Source organism: Sceloporus undulatus, chromosome 5, assembly GCF_019175285.1.
Source record: "Sceloporus undulatus isolate JIND9_A2432 ecotype Alabama chromosome 5, SceUnd_v1.1, whole genome shotgun sequence".
NCBI classification, from domain to species: domain Eukaryota; kingdom Metazoa; phylum Chordata; class Lepidosauria; order Squamata; family Phrynosomatidae; genus Sceloporus; species Sceloporus undulatus.
The window spans coordinates 148,881,811-148,897,246 of record NC_056526.1 but is presented as its reverse complement, the minus strand read 5'-3'; the positions used below and the strand labels follow the sequence as shown (position 1 = coordinate 148,897,246).

Genomic DNA, 15,436 nt, shown 5'->3' with positions numbered 1-15,436 from the left:
TATTATTATTATTATTATTATTATTATTATTATTATTATTATTATTATTAACCTTTATTTATAAAGCGCTGTAAATTTACACAGAGCTGTACATTCTGACACGACATCTCAAATGAGTTTATTTTCTTATTATTGAAGTTCTTATTGAAGGCGTTGGTTTTATTTTTATCTGCTTTCGTCACTGTCCAGCTTTCACGTCCATACATGGTGACTGCGAATGCTATGGCTTGGGTGATTCTAACTCTGGTGCTCAGTTGTATATCTTTGTTCTTTAGGACCCTGTCTATTTCTTGCACTTTCCTCTTTGACTTTCAAAAAAGGAGCCCTGGTGGCGCAGTGGTTAAATGCAAGTACTGCAGCCACATGGTTGTGGGTTTGATCCCAGGGGCTACAACAAGATCAACTCAGTCTTCCATCCTTTTGTAGGTGGATGAAATGAGTACCCAGCTTGTTGGGGGAAATTGGCTTACACATTGCAAATTGCTTAGAGAGTGCTTAGTTCACTATGAAGCAGTATAGAAATGTAAATGCTAAATGCTAATTCTTCCCATTCTTAGTCTACTATGTATCTATCTCTTGACTGAAGTCTTCATTGTAACCAAGGTTCGATCCAGTATTTGAACTCTTTAACTATTTCAGTTTCCTCATTGTCTAGGTTGAATTTATGCATTTCTTCTTATGTTCAGCAGTAAGCCTGCCTTTGCACTTTCCTCTTTGACTTTTAAAATTACTCTTTGCCTTTTGGGGGCCTTTGGGTCCATAGGCAGAGCATGGGCCTAGGCCAGATCAGAATGGCTTTAGTAAAACTGGGAATTGTAGTTTGTTGTGGAACCAGAGCTCCGTTGAGGTATTTGTTTCCCTGAGGTCTTTGTTTTCTGCATGCAAGGAGTTTGTCCTTTCTTTCAAAAGAGGGAGGATTGATAATTTAATGTCACCCCAGCTTCCATTTTTGGAAGCAGATGACACAAACTACCGCCATTAGCATGCTTGGGAGGGGAGGCCGGCGGAGAAGGGTAACTTTCCTTGACATCCAGGGCATTTCAGTCTAAGATTTTGCCACTTCATTTGCTGAAATCTCTATTTCTTTTTTCTAGGCAAGCTACCCTTGGTCTGAATTTGACCCATGGTCTTTTGAAACTTCCTAAAGCTTGAAAAAGGAATTATTGTTATTATTATGATTACTATTATTTAATTATTATTATCATACATGAGGATGCGCTCAAAAAATAAACAGCGGCGTTTCCAAACTCTGGACTTCTGTCAGTGTTTTCATTATTTCCATATTTTCTGTTTATTTAAGCTAAATAAGCTAGTTTTATTAATATGAAAGATTGTTTTGCGTTTTCCTTTACATCTTATTTTCAAATATAAAATCAAATTAAATTCTAATGGTAGCAGAGAGATACCTGTGTTTCTATATAAATAAAAATTAAAATGTGCGTATTCGTCTGAGGTCCAAAACACACTGCAGAAATAATCCAGTTTGAGACTGCTTTACCTCCCCTGGCTCAATGTTAGGGAATCCTGGGAATTGTAGTTCATTGTGGCACCAGAGCTCTCTGACAGAGGCTAAATGTCTCACAAAAACTACAGTTCCCAGGATTCCCTAGTCCTGAGCCAGGGCAGTTAAAGCGGTCTCAAACTGGATTATTTCTGCAGTGTGTATTGGACCACAAACAAGCCACTCATTTGCCTTTGTGTGTCTTTTCACACTCGGTTTTTTAAAAATTCTGTTGCGTATTTGTCTCCAACGTTGGCCTGTTAATTACAACTTCTGTGTCAATTTCACAAAAAATTTGGAGTTAAAGTAACTGTAACACCACAATAAAACTACGGTTCCCAGAATTCCACAGCATGGAGCCAGGGCAGATGTATTTATGTAAGAGTATTTATATGCCGCTCTTCAGGGTCAAACAGGAGGAAATGGCCTGAGGAGACATTACTGTACTATACTTTTATAGCGCTGCTATTATTATTATTATTATTATTATTATTATTATTATTATTATTATTATTATTTCCACTTTGGCTTCTTCCTGTTGCATTGCGGGGTTTGTAGTTCAGCGGGGCCTCAGAGCTCTCTGGCTGAGGATGCTAAACGCTTTCCCTTAAAACTACAAATCCCACAATGCAACGGGGCAGTTAAAGTAGACTATTATCAGAAGCGTAACAGTGTAGCGCAAGACTCCACTCGCCCCGCCCCTTTTTCAAAGACGCGCGAAGCAAACCGTCGCCGCCGGCTCCCAACTGTATCTCATTCCCTCCCGCCGTCAATCATCCCTCTCCGTCCTCCAATCAGAGGGCGCGGTTTCGAGGAGGCACGCACGCGCAGTACGTGTCCCCCCGCCCTCTTTCATTCCCCCGCCGGCTCTCCTCGAGCTCTGTTCTCGTCCCACGCGCCTCAACCGCGAGGCGCCTTGTAATCTCGCGAGACTGGAGAGCCGGCTCGGGTTCCTGGTTGGTGGGATCGCGTGGGGCCCCTGAAAGAAGAAGAAGAACAACAAGAACAACAAGAAGAAAAAGAGACCGGCTTCGGACCTCGCGGCGGAGGGAGACCGGCTCCATTGAGAGACACGGGGAGAGTGTGACTCGGCTTTCTTTAACCCCTCCGCCTCTCCGTCTCCTTCTGAGGAGTCTGCGGGGGATGATGATGATGTCTTCTGTGGGGCAGGAGAGCGAGACAGGGAGCGCCCTCCTCTCCTCTGCCGCCGCAGCCACGGAGAGCCTGGGGGTTGCCGGAGGAGGAGGAGACGCCGACGGAGCGGTAAGGGAGAAGCAAGGCAGGCTGGCCGACCGGCCCCTGGAGGACATGGAGGACACGACCAAACTAAACACAGACTCAAAGTGAAGGACCTTTGGGGATTCGCTCCAGGATGAAATGGAGGACGCGTCCTGGAAAAGGAGGACGCATGAGCCTTTCTTCCGACCGGCTTTTTGCCCCCTTAACTCGGTGGCGAAGAAGGAAGGAGGAGGGCTGTGGGAGGAGCAGCCTGGACCAGGAGGTGTCCTCCTTTTCCAGGACCTGCCCTCCATCTCAGCCTCCTGGCCAGGAGGAGTCTCAAAATGTCTAGAAGTCCTCTTTTTTTCAGGACCTGACCTCCATTTCAGCCCGAGGAGTCCCAAGATGTCTAGAGGTCCTCCGGCTTGCAGGGCCTGCCCTCCATTTCAGCCTCCTGGCCAGGAGGAGCCCCAAAATGTCTAGTGGTCCTCCATTTCAAGCCTTTCTGTCCAGGGGGAGTTCCAAAGTGTCTTCCATTTTGAACACAGCCAGGTTGCCTCCTTTTCTAGGACCTATCCTCCATTTCAGCCTCCTGTCCAGGAGGAATCCAAAAATATTATAGGCCCTCCTTTTGCAGGACATGTCCACCATTTCAGCCTTTTCTGTCCAGGAGGAATGCCAACATGTCCTCCATTTCGATCATGGTCAGGGTGACCAGGTGGCCCTTCGTTTTCCAGGACATGTCCTCCATTTCAACCTTTTCTGTCCAAGAGGGATTACAAAATGCTCTCTGTTTTGAGCATCCATAAGAAGCATGAATTTATACTTCAATGAGTGTTTGTTTCTTTGTTTTAAAAAGCTTTTCTTTGGGGACGTCCTCCATTTTTTTGTGGTGCCTTGCCCTGCAGGTAGGAGTAGAGGCCCTTCATTTTCCAGGACATGCCCTCCTCCATTTCAACCTCTTCTGTCCAGGAGGGATTCCAAAACGTCTTCCATTTTGAGCATCCATGAGAAGCATGACTTTATACTTCGATGAGTTCAAGGCTGTAGCCGTGTTATGAGTCTGTAGGATCAATAGGCAGAGAGATCTTGTAGCACCTTTGAGACTAACGGAAAGAAAGAAGTTGGCAGCATCTATGAAAGCTCATGCTGCCAATCTCTTTCGGTTAGTCTCAAAGGTGCTACAAGATCTCTCTACGTATTACTTCTATGAGTAGGCTTTTCTTTAAGAAGGCCCTCCATTTTGTGGTACCTTGTCCTCCTTGGCGGTGAGGACCTCTGGTCACCCTGAGTAGGAGAAGAGGGGGTCTGAGGGATCCCCATCTTCCTCTTCCTCCTCTTTGGCACTTGGAGTAACTCCGCACTGAGCATCAGATGGAGCCTTGTGGGGCTGAGACAATGGCAGGAGGAGGAGGAAAGGAGGACTACAATGGAGCCTCAGGAGCAGCTAGCTCCCTCACCTGCTGGAAGAAACTCACTTAATGGCCACTTCTGTATGTTTTTAATTGTACTGTGCTTTGAAATTGCAAGGTGTTTCAAGTCCCAGTTTCAGAGAGGCAGGATATAAACACCGAGGAGCTCCAGTTGCAGAAATTGAGCTGCGAAAGCATGGCTCTGGATGGATGCTCCTTGTCGCCTGGGCCCTGAGAGGCCCCTCTGCTCCTCCTCCTCCTCCTCGCCTTTCAGTCCTCCTTCCAGCTCTTGGTGGCTGTGTGCCTTCACGTCTTTTCTGATTTATGGGCAGTGATCCCCAAACTCTGGCCTCCCAGATGTTTTGGACTTCAGCTCCCAGAATCCCAGGCCCATGGTCAAGATGGCCGAGGCTTCTGGGAACTGAAGTCCAAAACACTTGGAGGACCAGGGTTTGGGCATCACTACTTGAGGCGACCCTGTCATGGGTTTTTCTTTGTAAGTTTCTTCAGAGTGAGGTTTGCGATGGCCATCCTCTAAGGTTGGGTGAGTGTGCCTTGCCCATGGTTACCTAGTGGGTTTACATGGCCGAGAGTGGATTCAAACCCAGCTCTTCAAAGTCATAGCCAACTCCAGAATCCATAGTCCAAACCTCTGCACCACTTTGTTGTTGTCTGTCTTCCTTCAAGTCGTTTTCTACTTACAGTTTTCTTAGCAGAGTGGGATGGTTTGCCTTTGCCTTCTTCTGAAGCTGAAAGAGTGTGACTTGCCCAAGGTCACCCAGTGGATTTTTCCCCTGTTCCAGCAGGGATTCGAACCCTGCTCTCCAGAGTCCTAGTCCACCACTCATATCACTTGGCTCCTCTAGCTCTCACCATTCCTGCCTTTTTATCCTGCAGAGGGGATGTGAGAGAGGCTTATGGGAGGAAAGAGGAGGAGGCAGGTTTCTGAATTCGCCCTCATAGGGCTGCTTCCCCTCATCAAACATCAGGCGGGTTTATTCCACATCCCAGTGAAGTCCAGTGGTGCAGACAAAAGGGCCAGTTATTGTTCTGTGTGAACTATGTCGGTCTGTGAATTTCTCGTCCAAACGCCGGTAAACATCCCCCCCTTCCTTCACCATCATGTCTGAGCAGACAGTCAGCCTTTATCCTGCAGCATATTGCAGTGAGCTCCTTGTTGATAAACAAGAAACCCAAGTCCAGGGGATCCTGGTCTGGAAGTCAGGACACTTGCTTTGGAAATTTTGATGCAGCAAAAGCCCATAGGGTCAGCAAAATAGATGCTCCCAGACAAGATGAACTAAAAACCCGTTATTTGGATAAAGCTCCCCGATTAGTTTTCTCTCCCATCAGCTACGGTACTGAATACATTTTTTAACAGAATTCAGAGACATACCTTGGTTAGTCTGGAGTATCAGTATGTAAAGGGATCTTGTAGCACGTTTGAGAGTAACTGAGCAAAAGTTCAGTGAAAAGCGTTGTAAAATAAGCTTTCTGTAGACTTGGTCTACTTCATCAGGACCATCTGTCCTCATAGACCATCTGTGGAAGTAGCCCAGATCTACAAAAGCTTATGCTACAACATCTTATGCTCAATATATCATGGATGATTGGGTCAAAGTACAAGGGCCTTTTGGATTAGCAGGAGCAATAGCATCATTTGCTTGCACCCCTCTGGTATCCATTTTTGCTCATTGGTTAATTTGTTATCTTAAAAGTGAAAGGAAGAGGATGATTTTCACCAGCAATGATATATTGTTGAGAGTACCTGTTTACTTGCAAACTACTTGGGGATTGGTTAGCTTAACACAATTGCCTGCAGTTTTAGATTTTTCAGGGGAGTCTTTGCATATGGAGATAACTATACACAGCACAACTGGGAGTGGCAGTGGCATAATGGCCAATAAGAATTCTGCTCTTATGCTTCAAGATATACATCTATACTATTTAGTTACGTATCATAGGCCCAGTTCAGACAGGCCGAAAAGGACGCCCTCGTCACATGCGAGGGGTGCTTCGGGACGGTGCTTCTAGAAGCCCCTTGCACATGATGAGGGCGTCAAAATGATGGTGCCCTGTACAGACTGGCACCACCATTATGACGTGCCTGATGCATAGCGTCTGCACGTTGTGGCACCATTACAGCTTCGCGAGTGCACCATTGGTGCACTGCAATGTTGTAATGGCGTTGCAAGAAGAACCTGCTTCCCCGTGGACCAAAACTAGGCGCCAGCAGGCTGCCCTTTTTGGGCGGTCTGTGCCCCACCTCAGTTACTCTCTGTAAGTATGGCACACCTTAATAATAATAATAATAATAATAATAATAATAATAATATTTGTTTGTATACCGCCCTATGGCAAACCAATCCGGGCGGTTGACAACAGTAAAATATAAAATATAACAATTAAAAACACTTTATCCCCCCCCCCTTAAGACAGTATTAAACAGTATAACATATTAAAAACACAATATCAAAGCATAAAAACAACAATTAAAAACTAAAAACCCTGATATCCCTCTGTTGATCCTCAACCATCACTAAGATGGGGCCACGGGAGGAATGAGGGAATCAGGGAACCTGGGCCGGGATGGTTAATCTGGAAAGGCCTGCCGGAACCAAACAGCACTACAATGATACACAGGAAGGAAGAAGCCGCCTAGAGTGGCTTCTTCTTTAGGACGTCGTTCCTGTGTGGGTGCTTAGATGCCCATATGTCATAGACATGCCCCATGTGTGGGCGGTGCTGCTCAATAATGGTGCTGCTCAATAATGGCGCTGCTCCACATGTACTAAAGCTCGGGAGCATGTGGTTGCTGCGCTCTCCCGAGCCCTAGTTTTGGCCCCATGACAGCGCTTCCCACCCATCTGTACTGGGCCTGAGTCTTCTGATTTCTTGACTGCAATGTCTGCTGTGATTGATTATTGAGCCGAAGTATGGAAAAATCTTGAACTATTTCAATCTCTTCACTACTTTGAAATTCTATAGATTATCTGTGGTCATAATTTATGTTTTCTTGATGTTCCGCTATAAACCTGCCTTTTCTTTTACTGCCTTGACCTTCAATAATCTTCGCATATCTCTGATATTTTCTGCTACTTTTATGGTGCCATCTGTATATTTTAGATTGTTGATGTTCCTTCCTCCAATTTTCATGCAATAGGGTTTATTGTCTAAAATATGGGCTGTGGAAACCTTTGAGGGGCCTATAAAATGGTCTTTGGAGGCCACATACATGCCGCATTTTCTTACCTCTGATTAGTCTGAAGGTACCCCATTAAGAAAAGGGCAAGACACTTTTCCCTTAATTATTCTGATATCATCTACTTTGTCATGAGCTGGGACTCTGAAACTATGAAGTGGGAAACTATCGGACCCAATAAAGTAGCCTTTCGCTAGAAGCTAGCCAGTTTGGTGTAGTGGTTTGAGCATTGAACTATGACTCTGGAGACCTAGGGTTTGAATCCAAACTCGGCTGTGTAAATCCACTGGGTGACCTTGAGCAAGTCACACTCTCTCAGACAATGGCAATGGCAAACCCCCCTGTGAAGAAACTTGCCAAGAAAAACCCACCTCAGGCTCGCCATAAGTAAAAAATGACTTGAAGGCACATGACAACAACATTGAGACTCTTACCAATTACTTTCTTAACTGCTCTGAATGACTTTCTTTTGACACAGCTACTGGTTGTATCAGAGCTGTAGTTGACGCCTGGAATAATGAAATCTCAGAGCTTGATATGCATTGTTCCTTAAGTTTGTCTCTTACCTTTTGAGTGCTTTTTTCTTCCAAGAACTTAAGAGGGTGACTAGATCAGTGTTTCTTAATGTTTTTGGGTGTTTGTGTGTCATGAAGCACTTTGAGAAGCTGATGAAAGTTATGGAGACTCACCTAGAACAGTGGTTCTCAACCTTCCTAATGCCACAAACCTTTGATACAGTTCATCATGTTGTGATGATTCCCAACCATAAAATTATATGCCAGGCACTCGTATGTGGGCGTATGTAAATACGTGGTTTGCGATGGCCTTCAGCGACCCCTGTGAAAGGGTCGTTCAACTCCTAAAGGGATCACAACCCACAGGTTAAGAACCACTGTTCTAGAAGAATGTGCACAAATATATACAGCGGGCCCACCCCTTGTTTGGGGGATCCGTTCTGGATTCCCCCACGTAAGGGGAAATCTGCGTATGCCTGCCCCCCATTGAAAACAATGGGGTGTGTGCTCATGGTGGCGCATGCGCCACAGGTGCACACACCATTACTTTCATTGCAGTGCAGCTTCCGTTTAAGCTGGAAGCCACATATAGTGTACCTGTGTATGGCACGGGCGCAGCACTGTACATATACATATGAAATTTGCATTCTGCTTTATTTTATAGCACTGGAAATTAATTTCCTTTGCCCAGAATGAAAAAAAGTGCAATGACCACTTGAAAAAAACTAAAAATTTATTTTAAAACTCACAGTGTCTTGAGAAATTTAAAATAATTAGAAGGAAATGAAAGAAAATTTTTGCATCTGATTCATTGAAACCCTGAAGTAGAACTGTGGATCCCTGGTTCAGAATTGCTGAACTGAACCAACTATAGCACGGGTAGGCAACCCTTTTGAGCCGGGGGCCGGGTTGCTGTCCCTCAGACAACTGGGGGGCCGAAGCCAAAAAATAAATAATTAAATAATTTATAAAATAAATTAAATATATAAATAAACCAGGACAAATGTAGGACAAAATTTTCAAATGGAAGACCCTTTTTTTAAAAAAAAAAAAAATGGAGGACACGCGAAAAAATTTGCTGATTTTTTAAAAAATGTTAATATAAATGCATGTTTCTGAGGCTTCTATAGACAATTGCCCCCCAAAGGCCCCGGTGGCAATCGGTGGCAGGACCGGGCTGGGGCCGGTCCCAAGGCCTTGCCGGGCCACATCCGGCCCGCGGGCCGCAGGTTGCCTACCCCTGAACTATAGCATCAAATTCTTAACAAACCTGACTGTGAATAGGTGAGAGCTCCTCTTGACCTCTGCTCTCTGGCACCAGTGGCAACAAAGAAGCTGTATTCACACTATTGTGTCATATCGGTAATTGAACTTTGGGATTTCCTGAATGTTAACATTGCTAAGATCTGTTCACTTTGTGTTTTGTGTTTTGGTATGGTTATGGGAGAGAAACTGACTTGGAGGTTTTGTATTGGCAATGCATTCTAGCTTTAATTGTTATTTAGTATTGGGAAGGAGGTGCTGGCACTCTAGCTATTTCTATTTAATCATGAAAAGGCACCCTGGAAACATGATGGAATGGAAGAAGGTGACAAAATGAAAGTCAGTTCTGACATAACAGAAATACTGTCTGTTGGGAATCTGATTCTGGAATTGGAATACAACTTGAAATGATGACCCTTCCATGAAGACTGAGGTTCTTAGAATCATGGAATCATAGAGTTGGAAGAGACCACAAGGGCCATCCAGTCCTTGCCATGCAGGAACTCTCAATTAAAGCATATCCTGCCTATGTTTAAAGTCCTCCAGGGAAGAAGACTCTTCCACTCTCCAAGGGAGTGTGTTCCATTGTCGAATAGCACTTACTGTCAGGATGTTCCTCCTAATGTTAAGGTGGAAATCTCTTTTCCTGTAGCTTGCATCCATTGTTCCGGGTCCTATTCTCTGGAGCAGCAGAAAAAGAGCTTGCACCATCCTCAATATGACATCCCTTCAAATATTTAAACAAGGCTATCATATCACCTCTTAACTATCTCCTCAAGGCTAAACATACCCAGTTCCCTAAAGCGCTCCTCATAGGACATGGTTTTCACACCCTTCAACATATTAGTCGCCCTCTTTTGGACACACTTCAGCTTGTCAACATCCCTTTTGAATTGTGGTGCCCAGAACTGGACACAGTATTCCAGGTGAAGCCTGACCAAAGCAGAATAGAGTGGCACTATTACTTTCCTTGATCTCGAAACTATACTTCTATTGATGCAGCGTAGAATTGCATTGGCCATTTTAGCTGCCGCATCACACTGTTTACTCATGTTCAACTTGTGGTGTACTAGGACTCCTAGATTTCTTTCACACATAGTCTCATTACACCGGGTGTCCCCTATCCTATATCTATGCATTTCAATTTTTTTGCCTGTTGAAATTCATTTTGCTATCTTTGGCCCAGCTTTCTAATCTATTAAGGTCATTTTGAACTTTGATCCTCTCCTCTTGGGTATTAGCTACTCCTGATTTAGTGTCATCTGCAAATTTGATAAGCATGCCCCGTATTCTTTCATCCAAGTCATTGATAAAGATTTTGACTAGCACTGGGTCCAGGACAGAACCCTGTGTCACCCCACTGGTCACTTCTCTCCAAGATGAAGAGGAGACATTGCTGAGTACCCTTTGGGTTCGGCTGGTCAACCAATACAGTTCTTGACTTGTCTTCTTATGGAGCGGATGCTTATTCTGGTTATATGCCTTCATGTCGTTTCTGACTTACGGCAACCCTAAGGCGAACCTCCCATGGGTTTTTCCTAGCAAGATTTGTTCAGAGGTGGTTTGCTATTGCCTTCCCCTGAAGCTGAGAGCTTGTGACTTGCTCAAGGCCACCCAGTAGGTTTCATGGCCAAGTGGGGAATCAAACATTGGTATTCCTGGTGTATATTTTTTAAAATTGCAATAACTATTGCTTCAGTGGTATCCAGATTGAATTACTGCAATCTGTGTGTGTGTGTGTGTGTGTGTGTGTGTGTGTGTGTGATGCATGGGATACCTAGATGAATTCTTTGGCTTGAAATATGACTGCTGGGGTTTTGAATGGGGCTGCCTATTTTGTAACACATTTATTGGTTTCCAATAAAACTGATTTCTAACGGCAAGTGATTAGGGTAACCTGTTTCTTTAAATTATTTAAAAACTATTGAATAAAGCTATTGAAATATATGTGCAAATTTTTTAAGGTGTAAAAAAATGAAAGAAGTCTGTTTTTAATTGCTGTTTCCCCTTTCAGGTAATGATTGATGACGAATCTTCAGGAAAACAGAAAGAGAACCAAGAACCAGATGCAACATATGAAGAAAAAATGGTTTGTAGTTTACATTGATGGACACTGCAGCTATATGCTAAATGCATAAGCAGAAAATTGATAAAGAAGTTAATCTCCTGTCTGAAATTTTCTTTAAAAAGTGTTGTTATCAGCAGTTACAAATGTGATCATAGTGAATGCTTGCCTATTCCCCCTTGTTTGGTTTGTGCCCCTTAGTTGTCTTTCCATTTTATACCTATAAAAAAATCTGTTTATGCTCTTTTCCACTATACACTGTTCACCATTCATAGCCAACCATCTACGTGCATCCTCTTATGTGGCCACTTCTTCAGCCATTAAAGCCTCCAGGGCATTTGTTCTGACCCTTGTTCTGGTTTTTTTGGAGGAAACCTTTAAAACTTAAAATGATCTCAGTGCCTCAAAACAAATGTGGGAGTTAGCACATCCATTCCCCATTAGCATTTGTTCTTTGGCATGCACATCCCACTCTCCAGGATTTAAAAAACTGACTGAAAATGATACTGGCAAGTGATATAATTTCACACAGAGGAACAAGGATATGCACACAGGTTTTTATAAGTTAATTGAGTTGTGTTATTTCCAGTTAATGGTGCATGTTGAAACTGAGTAGGTGGTATTATTATTATTACCATCATCAATGCTGTTGCTTACTTTCCTTGTGAATTTGTAATGACTCTTCCCATGGGTTGTTCAGGTCAGATCACCTATAACCAAGAAGATGAATTAAAAAATACAAAATACTTGAAGATGTTTCTTTTTTACTTTTCCTTCCACTGCAATAGAAACAAGTAAAGCTTGATAGTTTTTTTAAAAAAAACTATAACACTGAGATTTACACCAAAATAACTGTCTTCAAAACTAGATTTGAATGTGTTTTTGTTATATCCGTGCCTGTGCTATCAGTACTTTAATATTATCTTAAATGGAGCTCAGTATTTAATTGATGCAATATGTTGGACCCTTGATATCCCTTGGAGTTTGGTTCCAGGACTCCCCAGGGATACCTAAATCCATATAAAGTCCCATTATATACAGTGGCATAGTAAAATAATGCCCCCTACATACAATACAAAAGCAAACTTTGCTATTTGGAATGTATGTATGTATGTATGTATAAAATATTTTCAAGCCCTGAATAGTTGAATCCATAGATAAAGAATCCATGGATATGGAGGGCTCACTGTAAATGCTGAAAACTGGAATCTGAATTCATACAAAGTTGTTCGTGTTCTTTCCCAACTTTTGTATCCTTGCTGCAGCAAACAGATCGAGCAAACAGATTTGAGTATCTGTTGAAGCAGACAGAGTTGTTTGCTCATTTCATTCAGCCTGCTGCTCAGAAGACTCCAACTTCACCCTTAAAAATGAAACCAGGCCGACCGCGAATAAAGAAAGATGAAAAACAAAATCTACTATCAGTTGGGGAGTGAGTACTAATTTTACTGGTTATTAATGAAGTTATGCCCTAAGGTGAAGTCGAAGGCTTTCATGGCCGGCATCCATAGTCTTTTGAGGGTTTTTTGGGCTATGTGGGCATGTCCTAGAAGAGTTTCTTCCTGACATTTCACCAGCATCTGTGACTGGCATCTTCAGATGCTGGCAAAACATCAGGAAGAAACTCTTCTAGAACATGGCCACATAGCCCGAAAAACCCACAAAAAAAATTATGCCCCAAGCTAGCAGACATATTAGTTTATGATGATACATGTGTGAAAGTCACTTGTTAAATTGAACTGAAATAAAACAGTTTAAAAGTATGCCAGGCTTCTAAAATATGACTACTTATTTATATTTGTGAACATGTTTCAGAGGTGGGGAGAACAGTTAATAGGTTCTGTTGTCATTATGGTTCTGGTGAAAGCAACTTTCATCAGAAAGTTTATACTGTGGTTTTCTTTAAAACTTGATTTTGAAGAAGACTACACTGTTGAGAAAAGGTGAAATTACTTAATGACACACTCTCTTAAATACAGATCTCATTCCTGCTAGTAAATCAGTTTTGATAAATGTGGGTGTCGCAGTAGTCCCTAATATTTATTTTGTAACATAATCAACTAATACTGTATTGTTTCCAGGGTCCTGCTCTTGATGAAGAGTAGGTATTTGGCTCTTATTTCATGCTACATTTTCTTGACTGGTCTGACACAGATCCTTTTTACCTGTCCAAGTTTGGAACTGGAGAAGGAAATACATATAACCTGCTTTTCACCTTTCCGAATTGGAAAAAGTGGCATGGATTTTCTCTATATTTGTCCTGTGCTTCTGAGACACTCTTGCGTGCCACCATTGCAATTGTTGGCATCAGCAACATGCCCTTCCTACTTCCAGGGTTGATAGATTGGGGTTGATGATTAGATGGTCCCTATTCTAAAGTAGCTGCTTGTGATTTTGAAAAGTATTATACTGTAGTGCTTTGTATGCCTTCAAGCAACTTACGACAATTATAAGGGGAACTGTCATTCTAAGGGGAATCTATCATGGGGTTTTCATGGCAAGATTTGCTCAGAGGTAGTTTGCCTTTGCCTTCTTCTGAGTCTGAGAGTATGACTTGCCCAAGGTTACTCAGTGGATTTCCCTCACTGAGTGAGCATTTGATCCCTGATCTCTGGAGTTGTAGGCCAGTGTTCAAACCATTACATGACACTGGCTCTCGTTTTGACAGATTCCATCTGCCAAAAAGCTATGGTGAAGAAATAATCTACTATTTAAACAAGGAAAGAAACCAGCAGCTAATACATAGTACAGTAGTTAAACCAATCTACACTTTTGAAATGTTATAAGAATGCACTGGTTACTCTATACTGACAATTTTTTCAGCTACCGCCATCGTAGAACTGAACAGGAGGAAGATGAAGAGCTGTTGACAGAAAGTTCAAAGACCACTAACGTATGCACTCGATTTGAAGATTCCCCATCATGTATGTACTTTTTTTTCCTTCCTTATGATGTCCTGACTTTCCAAGTCTTGACGTTGAATGAAAATTCCCCCAGGTGATTTCATGAAACAGACAGCTTCATTTATATACTGCTTCATACTGAACTAACAGTGTAAGCTAATTGCACCCAACAATCTGGGTATTCACTTTAGCGCCCTCAGAAGGATGCAAGCCTGAGTCGAGCTTGAGCCCTTTGGCTGGTATTGAACTTGCAACCTTATGGTTTTGAGTGAATAGCTGCAGTACAGGCATTTCTTCTTCTCAGTGGCTGCCCCTAGACTCTGGAACTCCCTGCCCAGGGAGATAAGAACGGCTCCCTCCTTGATGGCTTTCCGACGGCAGGTGAAGACCTACCTGTTCAAACAGGCATTTAAGGAATCACTATAAGAACAGGCAGGAATGTTGGACTAGTTTAATCATTCTGTTTAATACATGTCATTTATCTATTTATTTTTAAAATGTTTTAATTGTACTTTTTGTTTGTTTGTTTTTTAATTGCTGTGAAGCCGCTCTGAGTCCCAGTCCTAAATAAATAAAAATAAATAAATAAATTTTACCACTGCACTACCAGGGCTCTTAACTGGTACATTTGTTTAATTTTGGACAGCACAGTATCACACACTTACATTGGCATTGTTATAAATAAGCTGTTAGATTTGTAATCAAACTTCTGATTGTACCTTTTCCATCCATCATACTGCATTGTTTTCCATGTGCTGGCTACATGTTGAGTTGTTCTTGTACATGAATGTCAGGTAGCATGTAGTCCGTATTAAAGATTTTAATTTTGTGACTTTAATTTTGAAGCTCACTTAGAATAATACAAAATATGAAGCGGATTTAAAATGTACATCTGTCCAGGATGTGATCGGAGCTGTTTATGTCCAGTGATTCCCTATTTGTATTCTTTGACAGATCTGGAGAATCACAGTTTTGTATGAATACATTGATAACCCTAGTTGTATTTGATGATTGGGAAAATGCATGACATAGATGGAGGGAGGTGGTAAGAAATGTCGATCTCTGTAAAATAGGGACTGTAAATAAATAAATAAATAAATAATGCTTTATTTATATAGTGCTGTAAATTTACACAGCGCTGTACATACAATCTTTTTAATTAGACGGTTCCCTGTCCTCAGGCTTACAGTCTTAAAAGACACAACGCAAAGGAGAAGGGAATGGTGGTGGGGAGGGGGATCAGGTCCAGCATTTCTTCTCTCCCTCTGAGGCCTGGACCAAGGCAGATGGACTGGAGGGGTGGCTCTGCTTCTTAATTGAGGCTAGCACATTTATGTTTATACAGTATGTGTTAACA

The 15,436-nt window shown here is 42.5% G+C and overlaps 1 protein-coding gene across 1 annotated transcript in view; it reads left to right on the top strand.

The window, feature by feature from the left end:
• The first annotated feature begins 2,375 nt into the window (after positions 1-2,375).
• Positions 2,376-15,436, top strand: part of SMARCA5 (SWI/SNF related, matrix associated, actin dependent regulator of chromatin, subfamily a, member 5) — a 38,906-nt gene continuing 25,845 nt past the window's right edge. Inside the window, exons 1-4 of the mRNA XM_042468472.1 lie at positions 2,376-2,764; positions 11,126-11,200; positions 12,442-12,608; positions 14,000-14,100. Of these exons, the coding sequence (XP_042324406.1) occupies positions 2,645-2,764; positions 11,126-11,200; positions 12,442-12,608; positions 14,000-14,100 (463 nt within the window). The 5' untranslated portion in view covers positions 2,376-2,644. The remainder of the gene's footprint in view (positions 2,765-11,125; positions 11,201-12,441; positions 12,609-13,999; positions 14,101-15,436) is intronic.